At 65.4% G+C, this 13,961-nt stretch overlaps 3 protein-coding genes across 11 annotated transcripts in view; all 3 read right to left on the minus strand.

Moving 5' to 3' along the window:
• Nucleotides 1-345: 345 nt before the first annotated feature.
• Nucleotides 346-6,764, minus strand: RORC (RAR related orphan receptor C). 5 transcript variants are annotated; one of them, XM_050330553.1, is made up of 10 exons: nt 5,983-6,764; nt 4,597-4,682; nt 4,063-4,204; nt 3,483-3,770; nt 3,125-3,246; nt 2,693-2,825; nt 2,174-2,281; nt 1,989-2,099; nt 1,675-1,784; nt 346-1,215 (listed from the first exon to the last, which is right to left on the minus strand). In XM_050330553.1, exons 1-10 carry the CDS (start codon nt 6,137-6,139, stop codon nt 1,054-1,056), a joined length of 1,419 nt encoding a protein of 472 aa, XP_050186510.1. In that variant the 5' UTR covers nt 6,140-6,764; the 3' UTR covers nt 346-1,053. The 5 variants fall into 5 exon arrangements, with proteins under 5 accessions (XP_050186510.1, XP_050186508.1, XP_050186507.1 ...); XM_050330551.1 differs by having other exon boundaries at nt 1,669-1,784; XM_050330550.1 differs by having other exon boundaries at nt 2,693-2,837.
• A 1,740-nt stretch (nt 6,765-8,504) lies between these two features.
• On the minus strand, nt 8,505-12,242 carry LOC126647928 (acyl-coenzyme A thioesterase THEM4-like). Of its 2 annotated transcripts, none has more exons than XM_050330526.1 (6): nt 12,184-12,242; nt 11,490-11,947; nt 10,961-11,111; nt 10,623-10,733; nt 9,960-10,084; nt 8,505-9,543 (listed from the first exon to the last, which is right to left on the minus strand). In XM_050330526.1, exons 2-6 carry the CDS (start codon nt 11,737-11,739, stop codon nt 9,479-9,481), a joined length of 702 nt encoding a protein of 233 aa, XP_050186483.1. In that variant the 5' UTR covers nt 11,740-11,947; nt 12,184-12,242; the 3' UTR covers nt 8,505-9,478. The 2 variants fall into 2 exon arrangements, with proteins under 2 accessions (XP_050186483.1, XP_050186484.1); XM_050330527.1 differs by having other exon boundaries at nt 12,189-12,239.
• A 492-nt stretch (nt 12,243-12,734) lies between these two features.
• Nucleotides 12,735-13,961, minus strand: part of LOC126647899 (protein S100-A10) — a 136,382-nt gene continuing 135,155 nt past the window's right edge. For all 4 annotated transcript variants that reach the window (XM_050330489.1, XM_050330490.1, XM_050330488.1 and 1 more), the window contains one exon: nt 12,735-13,440. In XM_050330489.1, the coding sequence (XP_050186446.1) occupies nt 13,279-13,440 (162 nt within the window). In that variant the 3' untranslated portion in view covers nt 12,735-13,278. The remainder of the gene's footprint in view (nt 13,441-13,961) is intronic.

Genomic DNA, 13,961 nt, shown 5'->3' on the forward strand with positions numbered 1-13,961 from the left:
CCAGCCCCCTCCTTCCCTGCAGCCAATCACAGGGTGTCTCCCCCCCAACTCCGCCAATCACCACGAGGCTCTCCAGCCCTACCCAGCCAATCACCGCCTGTAGCAGTGCTGGCCAATCGCCGCGCGGCATCCCACAAGAGGGGGCGGGACCTAACGGGAAATAAAGTGGCCAATCCGCGGCGTGATGGAGAGAGGAGCCAATCAGAGAGCAGAGCGGCGGCGAGAGCCCGCCCGCCGTGTGTGAGTGACGTGCGCTGCAGTCAATGAGCGACGCAGACGGCGGCCGCACGTGGCGCCCCGCGGTGTCCCCACGTGTCCCTTAGGACGGAGCCGCGATCACGACGCTGACCCCAAAGCCGGCTTTATTTCCCTTAAAATGCAGCCGAGGACACCCCGGCATCCACCCCCACCGCACCCCGGGGCGTGGGACAGCGCGGGGGGGCCCCCCAGGAACATCTATGGGTGACGGCACAGCCACGCATGACCCTCCCACCCCGAGTTCTGGGGGGTCCCAGGGGAGGGGTCAGAGATAGGGGAGGGGGCACCTGCAGGTGACAGGGCACTCATGGGTGATGAAGCCTCAACAGGTGATGGGGCGCTCACAGGTGATGGAGCACCCAGGGGTGACAGGGCACCCACAGGAGCCTCGGCAGGTGATGGGGAACCCACAGGTGATGGAGCGCCCATGGATGATGGAGCCTCACCAGGTGCTGGGGCACTCACAGGTGACAGAATCTCAACAGGTCCCTCCATGGAGCACCTCCAGGTAATCCTGGGTGCTCACGGGTACAGGGGTGGTCCCAGTGGTCCTGGACCCCCGGGGACAGGTCTGTGGGTGTAGGGGTGGTCCTGGACCCTCAGGGTCAGGTCAGTGGTGCAGGGATAGTCCTGGACTCCTGGGGTTGGGTTCATGGGTGTAGGGTTGGTCCTGGTGGTCCCAGACCCCCAGGGTCAGGTCAGTGGTGCAGGGGTAGTCCTGGTGGTTCCAGATTCCCGGGTCAAGCTCAGCGGGTGCAGTGGTGGTCCCAGTGGTCCCAGACCCCCGGGTGGGGCTCAGTGGGTGCCCGCGGGGGCTTCAGTGGCATCGGAGGTGAAGAGTTCTCTGTAGAGGGGGGGGAAGGCGGCCGAGACCCCCCCGGGGTGGAGGCGGCAAAAGGCCTGGAGCTGCTCCACGTGCTGCGAGCACAGAGCCCGCAACCGGCCCGGGGGAGGGAGCTGGGGGGGCACAGCCGTCATACGCCTGGCACACACCTGGCACACGGCTGGCATGCAGGTGACATGCCTGGCATGCGCCTGGCACACACCTCCACGTTCCCCCTACACCCTCCCTTGTTCCCCCAGCACCTCCCCGGCCCCCCCGTGCCCCTCCCTGACTCCCCCACCCCCAGCGGCTCCCCAACTCTTTCCATGACCCCTCTACTCTCTTACCCCCATATCCCGCTCCCTCTGTGCTCGCCATGCCCCCTTGACTCCCTTACACCACTCCAGCTCCCTGAGCCCTCCCAGGCCCTCCCTGTGCCCCCTTCAACTTCCCTCCTCCTTCCTTTGCCCCCCCCAGACCTCCCCATGCTCCCCTGTGCTCCCCTCCACTCCCGTGCCCTCCCAGATTCCCTCGTGCCCCCCTTGACTTCCCTCTCCCTCCCTGTGCTCCCCCAGCCCCTCCCATACCCCCACCCTGGCCAGGAGCCCCTCGCGGCGGGTCCGGTGCAGCAGGAGCCGAAAGGCCGCATCAAGGTGTCGCTGGAGCCGGGCCACCCGTGGGCGGTCCTGCAGCCACGGCCGGCCTGGGAACAGCGACAGGGACACTGGGGACAGGGCAGGGACAGCAGGGACAGGGCAGGGGGACAGCAACAGCGACGGGGGGGACAGGGCAGGGACAGCGGGGGACACGAGGAAGGGACATGGGAGGGACACTGAGGAAGGGGGTGGGAACACGGGGAGGCAACACAGGGAGAGGACATGTGGAGGCGACATGGGCAGCCCCTCACTGGCATTGACGAGCACGAGGGCGCTGAAAAGGGCCACCTCGCTCTCTGAGAAGTGCAGGGCACAGAGGCTCTGGGCGAAGTCGAAGATGGACCCGATGAGCTCGTGGCACCCTGGGGACAGCCCTTGTCACCTGGTGTCCCCAAGTGTGCCCTCCCGCATCCCCTGCCCACATCCCCAGCCCTACCCAGGGAGCGGAAGAGCTCCACGCCGGCGAACTTGCCCTCGAAGAGCACGGTGCGGTTGTCGGAGTTGAATGCTCGGCACATGCGGACCAGCACCACCTCCATGGCACCTGCCACCCCCCCGTGACAGCGACACGGACAGTGGCACCGGGTGTGCGGGCACCTGCTGTGCCACTCGCAGGGGCGCGGGATTGTCACCATGGGAATGTGGGACTGTCACCTCCCCAGGGAGGCTGGAGTGTCCCCGTGGGACTGTCACCTCCTTGTGGGACTCTTAGGACTGTCACCTCCCCGTGGGACCAGAGAATCCCACCACCTGGGGACAGTGGAGCTTGGGAAAGGGGGAGAGCAGGCACTGTGGGGCAGGGGACAGCAGGGACAGGGTGTCCCTGGGGTTGGGCATAAGGAGATGGAGTAGCCCTGGGGCTGGGGGGAATGTGCCAAGGGGACAGGGTTGGGGATGGGGTGTCTGGGGCTGGGGACAACGTGCTGAGGTGTCCTCGCGTTTGGTGGCCCCGTACCCGCCTTGAGCAGCACGATCTGGTCGTTCTGGCTGAGCTCGAGGAAGCCCTGCAGGCGTTTGGCAAACTCCACCACGTCCTGGATGGCCTCGGTGACACGGCTGGCACAGCGCTGCCACATCTCTGCTGAGGGCTGTGGGACCCGCTGTCATCCCGCGCCCCCTGAGAGACACCCCCGGGCCTCCTGGGACACCCTTTAGCCCCTTGGGGCACCCCCCAGCCCCCAGGGACACCCTTGAACCCCCAGAGACCCTCCCAGGCCCCCTGGGGACAGCCTCGAACCCCCGGGGACACTCCCAGTCACTCGAGGGAGACCTCTGAACCTCCCTGAGCTTTGTGGAACACCCCCATGGACATCCTTGAACCCCCCAGAGACACCCCTGGGCCCTCTGGGGACACCCTTGAACTCCTGGGGACACCCCTGGGCCTCACCTTGCTCTGGTAGGCACAGATCTCCTCCCGGGTGAAGGTGTCCCAGCGCCGCCGCTGCAGCTCCTCAGGCCGGGGCTGGCACGTGTCACGGTGCGACTTGAGAACGCTCTGCGTCAGGTGCTCTGGGGGGGACACTAGGCTTGGGGACAGTGCCAGGGGACACAGGGTTTGGGGACAGCACCGGGGCCAGGGCAGGTGGCCCTCAACAGACAAGGTGCCACCAGCACCCACAGGTGACAGAGCCAGGTGCCACCATCATAGAGCACCTACGGGTGACAGAGCCAGCTGCCACCCCCATGGTGGCCACCCAGGTGCCACTCACAGGCCCCAGGGGTGACAGTGCTGCCCCTACACTCACCGATCTCCACCACGGACGCCGTGGGGGACTCTGGGATGCTGCTGACCCCAGGGTGGGGGAACCACTCAGGGGCCCCCCTGTCCCCGTCCTGTGCCCGCTTTGTCCCCTCCTCCACAGGAGAGGACCCCCGGGGACATCCCGCAGGTACAGTGGGGGACAGTGGGTGACCTGGGGCGGGCAGCGGAGCCCCCTGGGCTGCCCGTTCCCGTTCCCGCTGCTCCAGCTGCTGTTGCGCCTCAGCGTGGAGCCGCTCCCGCTGCTTCTTGGACATGCGGCCGAACTTGACGGCTGCGAGGACACAGGGGACACTGCGGGTGGCACCGGGGAACACTCGTGTCGCACACGGGTGACATACACGGAGGGCGGACAAGGGACTTTCTACCCCGAGCCGCTCCCTCGGGGCTCACCCCGGGCCCCCCCGCCCTGACAGACACCGCAGGGTGGGGACAGGGCGGGGACAGGTGTCCCCAGGGCAGGGGACAAGTGTCCGCAGGGCAGGGAGGGGTGTCCCCAGAGGTGTCGGCAGTGCAAGAAGAGATGTCCCCGCGGCGTCCCCGGCTGTGTCCCGGCTGTTACGCACCGTCGCGGGACATTCCGAGGCGGAGGCACTTCTGGAGGCGGCAGTGCTGGCAGCGGTTGCGGGTGGCGCGGTCAATGGGACAGTTCTGCTGGCGGCTGCACGCATAGCTCGGGCCACTCTTCTGACTGCGCCGGAAGAACCCCTGTGAGGAGGAAAAGGCACCCCATGGCACCCCATGTCATCCTACAGCATCCCCATGGCATCTTCCTGTCATGCCATGCCATTCGATGGCGCCCCCATGTCATTCCATGGCACCCCCTTTCACCCCACGGCATCCCCATGGCACCCCATGTCCCTCATGTCTCCCCACACATCACCCCATGTCCCCCCCACTTCCTCCCGTGTCCCCCATGTCCCCTCCCAGCATCCCACATCCCCCATGTTCCCCCATATCCACCTTGTCACCCCATGTCCCCCCACAATGTTCCCCATGTCCCCCCAGCCCCACCACATCACCCTGATGGCCCCCCTTGTCATCTCATGTCCCCCATGACCCCCCAAATTCCCCCACGTCCCCCTATCACCTGTGCCCACCTTGCAGCCCTCACAGGTGATGACCCCGTAGTGGATCCCTGAGGATTTGTCCCCACAGATCTTGCAGGGGATCACCTCGATGTGGGCTGGGGGACACGGGGACACTGTCAGGGGTGCCCTGACATAGGGGCCCTGTCCTGGGGTCCCTGACATGGGGACACCTGTCAGGGGTCCCTAGCAGGGGGTCTTTCTCATGGGGTCCCTGTCACAGGACACCCCAGGCTCCCGTGGCACACGTGGAAACTGTGGTGTCACCTGTGTCCCCCTATGCTCTCCCCAGGTTCACATCACCTGTGCAACCAGGTGTCCCCCATAGGCTCGTGTCACCTGCAGGACCAGGTGTCACTTATGGGTTCACATGTCACCTTTGGCTTTACATGTCACCTGTGGCTTCCCATGTCCTCTGTGGCCTCATGTGTCACCTGCAGCACCAGGTGCCCCCCATGGCCTCACATGTCCCCACATGGGCTCACGTGGCCACTGAATTCCATGTCCCCTCTGCATCGACGTCACCCATGGGCTCACACGTCACCTCGCGGCTTCCCATGCCCCCCACGTGTTCCATGTCGCCCTTGGGCCCTGTGGCACCACATGTCCCCTGTGGAACCACGAGTGCCACCCACGTTGTCACCAGGACTCGCATGTCCCATGGGAGCAGCCATGTCCCCTATGGACACAGGTGTCCCCTATGGGCTCCGGGGTCCTCTAGGGGCTCTGGGCCCCCTGGGTGCCCCCCTGGGTGGCCCCCATGACCCCACGGTGGTGGTGGAGCTGTGACAGCAAGAGCAGCGAAGCCACAACTGGGACACAGGCAGGAAACGCGGCACGGCCCCAGTACGGCACTGGGAGGGTCCCAGTACGGCCCAGCACAGCTCAGCACGGCCCTAGCATAGCACTGAGAGCGTCCCAGTATGGCGCAGCATGGCTCCAGTACAGCACTGGGAGGGTCCCAGTATGGCACTGGAGTGGCACCTATATGGCCCTGGCACAGCCTTGGCATGGCCCAGCCTGACACAGCCAGGGATGCTCGTGCCTGCCCTGGCACACCCGGGGATGCTCATGCCCACTCCTGCCCACTCCCACGTGCCCTCCCCCTCCGTGTGCTCTCTGCTCGGCTCGGGCTCACCCGCAGTGGCCCTCTGGCCGCACCCGCGCGTGACCCTCCCGCACACGCGTGACCCTCCCGCATCCACCCGCGCCACCCTCACCCCTCCTCCTCCCGCGCCCGAATCTGCTTCGTCGGCGTTTTCCACCCGCCCCAGTTTTGGGGCCGGCGCCGCCCGCGCATCCGGCCGGGGGGGGTCGGGGGGGCACCGGGACCCCCGCGGCCGGCGGGACCCTGGGAATTGGGGGGGCTGAGTCAGCCCCGCGCCCCGAATTACTCACCCGTGCCGGGAAGCGCCGCTTCGGGGCCGCTCCTGCCGGGAACCGCCGGGCAGAGGTCGGCGAGGTCTCGGCGGCACCGGCGGCACCGGGGGGCTGCCGGTAATGTGGGGACCTGCCAGTGCCACCCACCGACCGCACCGGGGAGCACCGAGGGCATTCAGGGCACCGAGAGGCTGCCCATAATGTGGGGAACTGCCAGTCCTCCTGGATCCCAGCGCACCGAGGGGCACCGGGGGGCTGCCGGTAATGTGGGGAAGTGCCAGTCCCACTGGCACCCACCGCAGCTGGGGGCACTGGAGACACCGGGGAGCTGCCACTATTGTGGGGACCTGTTAATCCCACTGGCACCCACCGACCGCATCGGGGGGCACCGGGGGCACCCCAAACAACATCCGGAGCACCGGGAGGCACTGAGGGATACTGGGAACGTGGGCACCTGCCAGTCCCACCAGTGCCCACCTCAGCTGGGGGCACTGGGGGGCTGCTGGTAACGGGAACATCCCCCGGTGCCTGTGAGCCCCCCCAGCACCCACCGACCTCCCTCAGCACCACCGGTACCACCAGGACCTGACACCTCCACCAGCCCTACCAGTACCCACTGGCACCCACTGGAACCCACCGACCTCCACCAGCACCCACCGGTATCCGATACCTCGACCCCACCAGTACCTGTCATCCCCAGCCCACCAGAACCCACCAGCACCCACTGGGATCCACCAGCATCGGGGGCACCCACCAGTTCCACCAGCCCCATGGACCCGCTGGCCCCGGGGCACACACTGTCCCCCCCCTTCCTCAGGGACCCGCTGTCACCCCCCAGCCGCGGGGACACCCCCAGTGTGCCGAGGGACCCTCCAGCACCTACCGCCCCCAATTCCCGACCCCTCCCGCCCCCGGCACGGGCGGGGTCAGAGGGGACGCAGGGGGGACCCCGAGCACCCAGGGGTGCGTCCCCACCTTCCCCGGGACAAAGCGGGGGGGCTGCGGGCGCGGGGGTGGCGCGGGGCCACCTGTGTGTCCCAGTGTCGCCGCTGGTGCCACCCCCCGTGTCCCCCCCGTGTACTCCCCCGCCGCCGCCACATCAAAGGGTGCCGCAGGTGCGCGGGGGACCCGCGACCCTCAAAGCGGGCGGGGCAGGGTGGGCACAGCTGCGGGACGGGGGAGGGGAACCCGCGACATGTGTGTGACCCCCCCAAACATGCATGTGGCACCAGCGACACAGGTGCCCTCCTGTAACACACGTGTACAGCCCATAAGCACCCCGTGTACATCCCATAACACACATGTACACCCCATAACACATGTGTACAGTCTGTAACACATGTGTGCCCCCATAACACACATGCACAGCACACAAACATGCCATAACATGTGTGTACACCCCATAACGTGTACACTCCATAACACGGAGTAACACACGTGTAACACACGTGTGCACCCCATAACATGTGTGTACAGCCTGTAACACAAGTGTGCACCCCATAACACACATGTACACCCTGCAACATGCATGTACAGCCCATCGCACACCTGTGCACCCCATAACATACACATACAATCCATAACACGTGTACAGCCCATAATATACATGTACAACCTGTAACATGTGTGCACAGCTCATAAAATGTGTGTACACTACATAACATGCATGTACAGCCCATAATACACATCTACAGCCTGTAATACACCTGTGCACCCTGTAACATGCATGTACAACCCATAACATGCGTGTACAACATGACACATGCAGCCCCACCCTGTGACACGGCTGCACATGCCACAACATGTGTGCACACACAGTAACACTCGTATCCAACGCCCCACACCTCCCTTACACACCCCCTTTGCACACCCCTTTGTGTTTCCCTCCTTGCACACCCACTCCCACCCCCTGCCTTGCACACCCACCCCTTCTACACACCTCATGCTCACACATGTATGTCCAACGCCCCCCCCTTTACATCCCCCCGACCCTCTTACACACCCTCACGCCCTTACACACCCCCTTTGCACACCCCTGAGTGCTGCCCCCTTGCACAAACCCCTCTCCTGCACACCCCCCTCACACACATGTGTCCAATGCTCCCCACTCCCTTTCCACACCCCCCTGTCCCTCTTACACACACACACCCCTTCCACACCTCTTTGCACACCCACCCTCTCTCACACCCCCCACTCTCACACACGCGTGTCCAATGCTCCCCACTCCCCTTACACACCCTCCTGGCCCCCTTACACACCCTCTTTGCACACCCCTGGGTGCTCCCCCCATTACACCTCCACTCCCACCCTGTCCTCGCACCCCTCCCCACACGCATGTCCAACACCCCCCTCCTTACACACTCCCTCGACCCTCTTACACCCCCCTTGCACACGCGTATTCCCCCCCCTCCCCCGGTACCTCTCATGCCGCTGCCGGGGCCAGGCTGTTTTTGGGGCGGGCGTTATAAGGGCACGGGCCCCCGGGCATCCTGCCCGCCCCCTGTCATCCTGCCCCCTCCCCTTCATCCTGCCCCCAAAACCGCTGGAAAGTTCTGACTTTCCCCGGAGCCACCCCGGGGAGAAGAGGGAAGGGGGTGATCCCAAATCTACCTGGACCCCAAAGGGAAGGAGGAGGGGATAAGACCCCCCCCGTCAACCCACCAGACAGTCTGAAATTTTAAGGGGGGCAGGTTTGAGGTGGAGGGACCCCCAACACACCCTGGTAGGATCAGATTTGGGGTGCTGGGACCCCTCAATACCCCAACAGGCTCCTTTTTGGGGTTCAGGAACCCCCAGCATCCAAATAGGCTCCATTTTGGGGTGAAGAGACCTCCCCCCGACCCCCCAGTGTGACCAATTTTGGCGTGCAGGAACTCCCGAAATGTCTGGTTTTGGGGTGTAGGGACCCCCAACATCCCTCTGGGCTCAGTTTTGGGGTGCAAGAACCCCCCGACATGCCCAGTTTTGGGGGGCAGCCTTGCCTTGCCAGGGGTCCCTGCCTGACCCCCTACCCTGGGGGGGGGCCCCGAGGTGGCATCAGAAGTGGGGACATGGGGGGTCCCAGAGGGGACACATGTTGGGGGGGCACGGGGGGGCCCTAAATGGGATGCGGGGGTTCCCAGAGGAGACACGGGGGGGGTACACGGGGGAGGTCCCAAAGGGGACACTGGGGGTCCCAAAGGTGTCCTGCCCCCCATCCCAAACCCCACAGAGACACGGGGGACACAGGGGGTGGTGGCAGCAGCTCTGATGGTCACCGGGGTCACCCCTGACGCCCCTGGGGATATGGGGGGGAGGGCACGGAAAGGATACGAGGGGCAGGGGGGGACAAGAGGTTGACATGGGCATGACTGGGAGGACACGTGGGTGACATGGCGGGGCCATGGAGGGGACCCAGGGGTGAGCAGGGTGACACAAGGGGACACGGGGGTGGCATGAAGGGACACAGGGGTGACTGAGGGGGACATGAGGGTGACACAGGGGGACAGGGGTGACCCCGGGGTGATAGTGACAGCTACTGGTCACCAACGCCCCCCTCGCGAGCCTCATCCTTGGGGGGGTCCAGCCGGATGAAGAGACCTGAGGGGTAGGGGGGACATGTGGCACAGGGACATTGGTGTCCCCAACCCGCCCTGGAGTCCCCAGGTCTGTCCCCAGCACCCCTACATGTGTCCCAGCCCCCAGTCTGTCCCAGCCCCCCCAGGTGTGTCCCCAGGTGTTGGTGTTCCCCCTCACCCGCGGCCCTGGCATGCAGGATGTCCCCAGGTGTGTCCCCACGTGTGCCCCCAGGTGTTCCCCCTCACCCGTGGCCCTGGCATGCAGGATGTCCCCACGTGTGTCCCCACGTGTGTCCCCAGGTGTTCCCCCTCACCCGTGGCCCTGGCATGCAGGATGTCCCCAGGTGTGTCCCCACGTGTGTCCCCAGGTGTTCCCCCTCACCCGTGGCCCTGGCATGCAGGATGTCCCCAGGTGTGTCCCCAGGTGTTCCCCCTCACCCGTGGCCCTGGCGTGCAGGGTGTCCCCGTCAGCGCTGCGCAGGTGACACTCCAGGAACACCTTCCTGCCCTCCTGGCGCTCCAGGTGGGCATCCACGAGCACCACCGTGCCCAGGGGGACAGGGCTGGGGACACCATGGCCCCCAGTCACCCCTATGTCCCCTGGCCACCCCTGGGTCCCCTTGGTCACCTCCCCATCCCCCTTGTTCACCCCAGTGTCCCCCTCATGACCACCCCGGTCACCCCTGTGTGTCCCTTTGTCCCCCCTACTCACCAAGGTGTGCTCTCATGCCACCCTTGTGTCCCCCTGGTCATCCTATTGTCCCCTCATGTCCCTCCTGACCCCCCAGTTTATTCCTGTGTCACTCCTGTGTCATTTTTGTGTCCACCCCAATCCCTCCTGTGTCCCCCCAGGTGTGTCCCCCACCCCTTGGGGACACCCCCCCACCCTTGGGGACATTCCCCACCCTTGGGGACAACCCCCACCCTTGGGGACACCCATGTCCCCCTTTGGAACACCCATGCCCTCCTTGGGGACATCCCCCACCCTTGGAGACCCTCCTGCCCCCCTCAGGGACACTCTGACCCCTTGGGGACACGGTGCCCCCCTTGGAGACATTCCACCCCCCTTGGGCACACAGTGCTCCCCCCGGGGACACTCACAGGACGTAGTCGATGCTGAGGTTGGCTGTCACCACCCTCCCGGCTACCGCCAGCGCCAGTGTCCCCAGGGAGCTGTCGATCAGGGTGGCAAGTGCACCACCGTGGGTCAGCCTGGGGACACGGGGACAGCAGGGTCACCAGGGGACAGAGGGAGACACAGGGACAACCTGGGGACATGGGGACAGCGGGGTCACCAGGGGACAAGGGGGAAAAGGGGACATAGAGGTGACTGTAGGAGACGTGGGTGACACGGTGGGAACATAGGGGACACGGGTTACTGGGGGCGACATGGGGGTGACAGAGGGACTCGGGGGTGACAGAAGGGGGGTGTGACTCACCCCGGGTGTCCCTCGAGGAAGGGCCCGGGCTGGCAGAGGCAGCGCAGGCGCCGCGAGGGGACACTGAGGAACATGACATACTCGAAGCCGTCTCCCGGCCCCTCGATGGCCCTCGGGAACAGCCGTGTGTCCCCCGATGTCCCCGCGGCCCCTGTGGGGACAACACAAGGTGGGGGGGTTGCTGGGGACCCCCCAGACCTGCCCAGGGACCTCCCAGACCTGCCTGGAGACACAGAGGGGGACAGGCACGGTGCCACACTGGGGTGACAAAGGGGTTTGGGGACATTGGGGACACACAGCTGGGAAGTGGTGCTGGGGGGTTTGGGGGGCTTGGGGACACTGGGGTGACACGTACCCAGGAAGTGGTGGCAGGGGGCTTTGAGGGGTTTGGGGTCACTGGTGATGGGGACATTGGGGACGCTGAGGACACTGGTGTCACACACATCTGGGAAGTGGGGGCAGGAGGGTTTGAGGGGTTTGGGGACACTGAGGGGACCCTGAGGGGACACTGGGGACTGGTGTCACCTACCCGGGAAGTGGTGCTGGGCACGGCGGAAGGACGGCAGGCGGGTCCAGCCCTTGATGGCCTCCAGGTGGCCGTAGTGGCGCCTCATGGTGTCACTCCAGGCGGCGTTGGGGACAGCCAGGTCCTGGGGGGGTTCTGGGGCTGCCGAGGGGGGGGACACTGGGCAGTGGCAGCACCGGAGCAAGGGGGGACGGGGATGGGGACAAGGGACAGAGGCTACAGCACGGGACAGGGACAGGGCGTGGCGGAGCATGGCCGAGGGGACACTGGGGATGCCACTGGGGATGTCACACCCGGTCACTGGGGATGTCACCGGTGTCACTGGGGATGTCACTGGAGTCACTCGTGATGTCACACCAGTTTGTTGGGGTCACTGGTGATGTCACACCCTGTGACTGGAGTCACCGATGATGTCACACACAGTTGCTGATGTCACTGCTGATGTCACTTCTGTCTCCGCCCTGTCGGGCGATGACGTCACACGTCACCGCCACCCCGCGTGCCACCCCACGTGTCACCCCCGTCCCAGCGCTGCCACTCCCAGCAGTGACGTCACTCCCACCCGCAGGACCCCCATGCAGCCCCTGAACCCCCCGCGCCGACCCCTCAAAGCCCGGATCCCCATCCCCGGTGCCCCCGAGCCCCTCCAGTCCCCCCGTGTCCCCCGGTGTCTCCCCGTGTCCTCCCCGTGTCCCACCGCACTCGGTGACCGGCACGGGCGCTCTGCAAGGACCCTGCCCCCTCCGTGACGTCATGGGCGGAGCACCCCCGGCTTCCGGGGGCGGGGCCTCACTGACCACGCCCAGGGAATCCCCGGAACCCCCGGGGGGCACCTACGGACCCCTCAGGAAACCTATAGGGGGTACCTGTAGGCACCCATAGACACCTATAGACCCCTATGGACATCCACAGGCACCTGTAGACCCCTATGGACACCTCTGGGCTCCTATAGAGACCTATAGACCTCTATGGACACTTCTGGGCACCTCCAGACCCTTAGGGACACCTAGGGACCCCTAGGGACACCTATGGACACCCATAGGCACCTATAGACTCCTATGGTCTCCTAAAGATTCTTAAGGACACATATAGACCCTTATGGACACCTACAGATCCCTATGGACACCCATAGACCCCTACCGACCACCAGGGGATGGGACCCCAAGGGGATCCCAAAGGGACCCCCAGGGGATGGGGACCCCAAAGGGACCCCAAGGCGGTCCCAGAGTGATCCCAAGAACAAGGCAGTTCCAGTGTAATACAAAACATCTCTATTTAAGGGGTGGTGTTGAAACTTGAGGTGGGGGGGTCAAGGTAGCACCCCTGGGGGAGGAGGGGGGTCAGGGCAGGACCCCTTAGGGGGTGGGGGTGCACCCATGGTGTGGAGGGGGTCAGCACCCAAGGGGGGTCAAGGCAGCACCCAGGGGTGGGGGTGGCACCCCTGGATGGGCAGGCAGCATTCGGGGTGGGGGTCAAGGCAGCACCCAGAAGTGGGGGGAAACACCCCAGGATGGGGGTGGGAGCACTCTGGGGGGGTCAAGGCAGCACCCAGGGGTGGGTGAGGGCTGCACCCCATGGGTGAGGGGGCATCCCCCCTGGGGGGGGCTCAGCACCCCAGGATGGGGGGCAGCACCCGGGGGGGTGGTGGGGGCAACACCTTGACCTCGAAGTGTTAAGGCAGGACCCGGGAGGGGTGGGTTGAGGCAGCACCCAGGAGTGTGAGGGGGTGTCAGCACCCCATGGGGGAGGGTTCAGCACCCCAGGGGAGGGCTCAGCACCCCCAGCTGCCCCCTCACTTGCGGCCCTTCTGCTTCATGTGCAGCACGAAGTAATCGTTGCAGGCGATGGTAAGCCCGGCCACCAGCGAGAAGAAACCCTGGAAGCCCACCCGGCCATCCCGGCTCTGTTCCACGTCCCTCAGGATCTTCTCCAGGGCCATGGGGTCCCGCTGGTTCTGAGGGGGGAAAACAGGGTCAGCACCAACCCAGGTTTGTGGGCAGCACCCATCCAGGGGGGTCAGAACCCACCCAGGGGGGTACAAGGGGCAGGGGGGTCATTGGAGACCCCCCACACTCATCCCGGCTCTGCTCCACATCCCAAAGTATCTTCTCCAGGGCCAGGGGCTCTCACTGGTTCTAGGGGGGGCACAGGGTCAGCACCCACCCAGGGGGGCTCAGCACCCACCCACGGGGGGCTCAGGGAGTGAGTGGGGGGCCCATCCTGGCAGGGGTTGATCCTAGGGTGCTTTAAGGGGCTGATCCGGGCTGAAATAGGACCCAATCCCAGGTTTATGGGATCTGATCTCATGGTGCTCCAGGCTTTGATCTCTAGGAGCGCAGAGGTGCTGTGGGATCTGATCCCAGGGTGCTGTAGGATTTGATCCTGGGGTACTGTGGGGCCAAGCCCTGGTGTTCTCTGGGATCCAATCCTGGGGTGCCTAATTCCAGGGTTCAGTGGGATCTGATCCCAGGGTGC

This window comes from Myiozetetes cayanensis, unplaced genomic scaffold, assembly GCF_022539395.1.
Source record: "Myiozetetes cayanensis isolate MyiCay16 unplaced genomic scaffold, myiCay2020 scf41, whole genome shotgun sequence".
In the NCBI taxonomy this organism is placed as follows: Eukaryota; Metazoa; Chordata; class Aves; order Passeriformes; family Tyrannidae; genus Myiozetetes; species Myiozetetes cayanensis.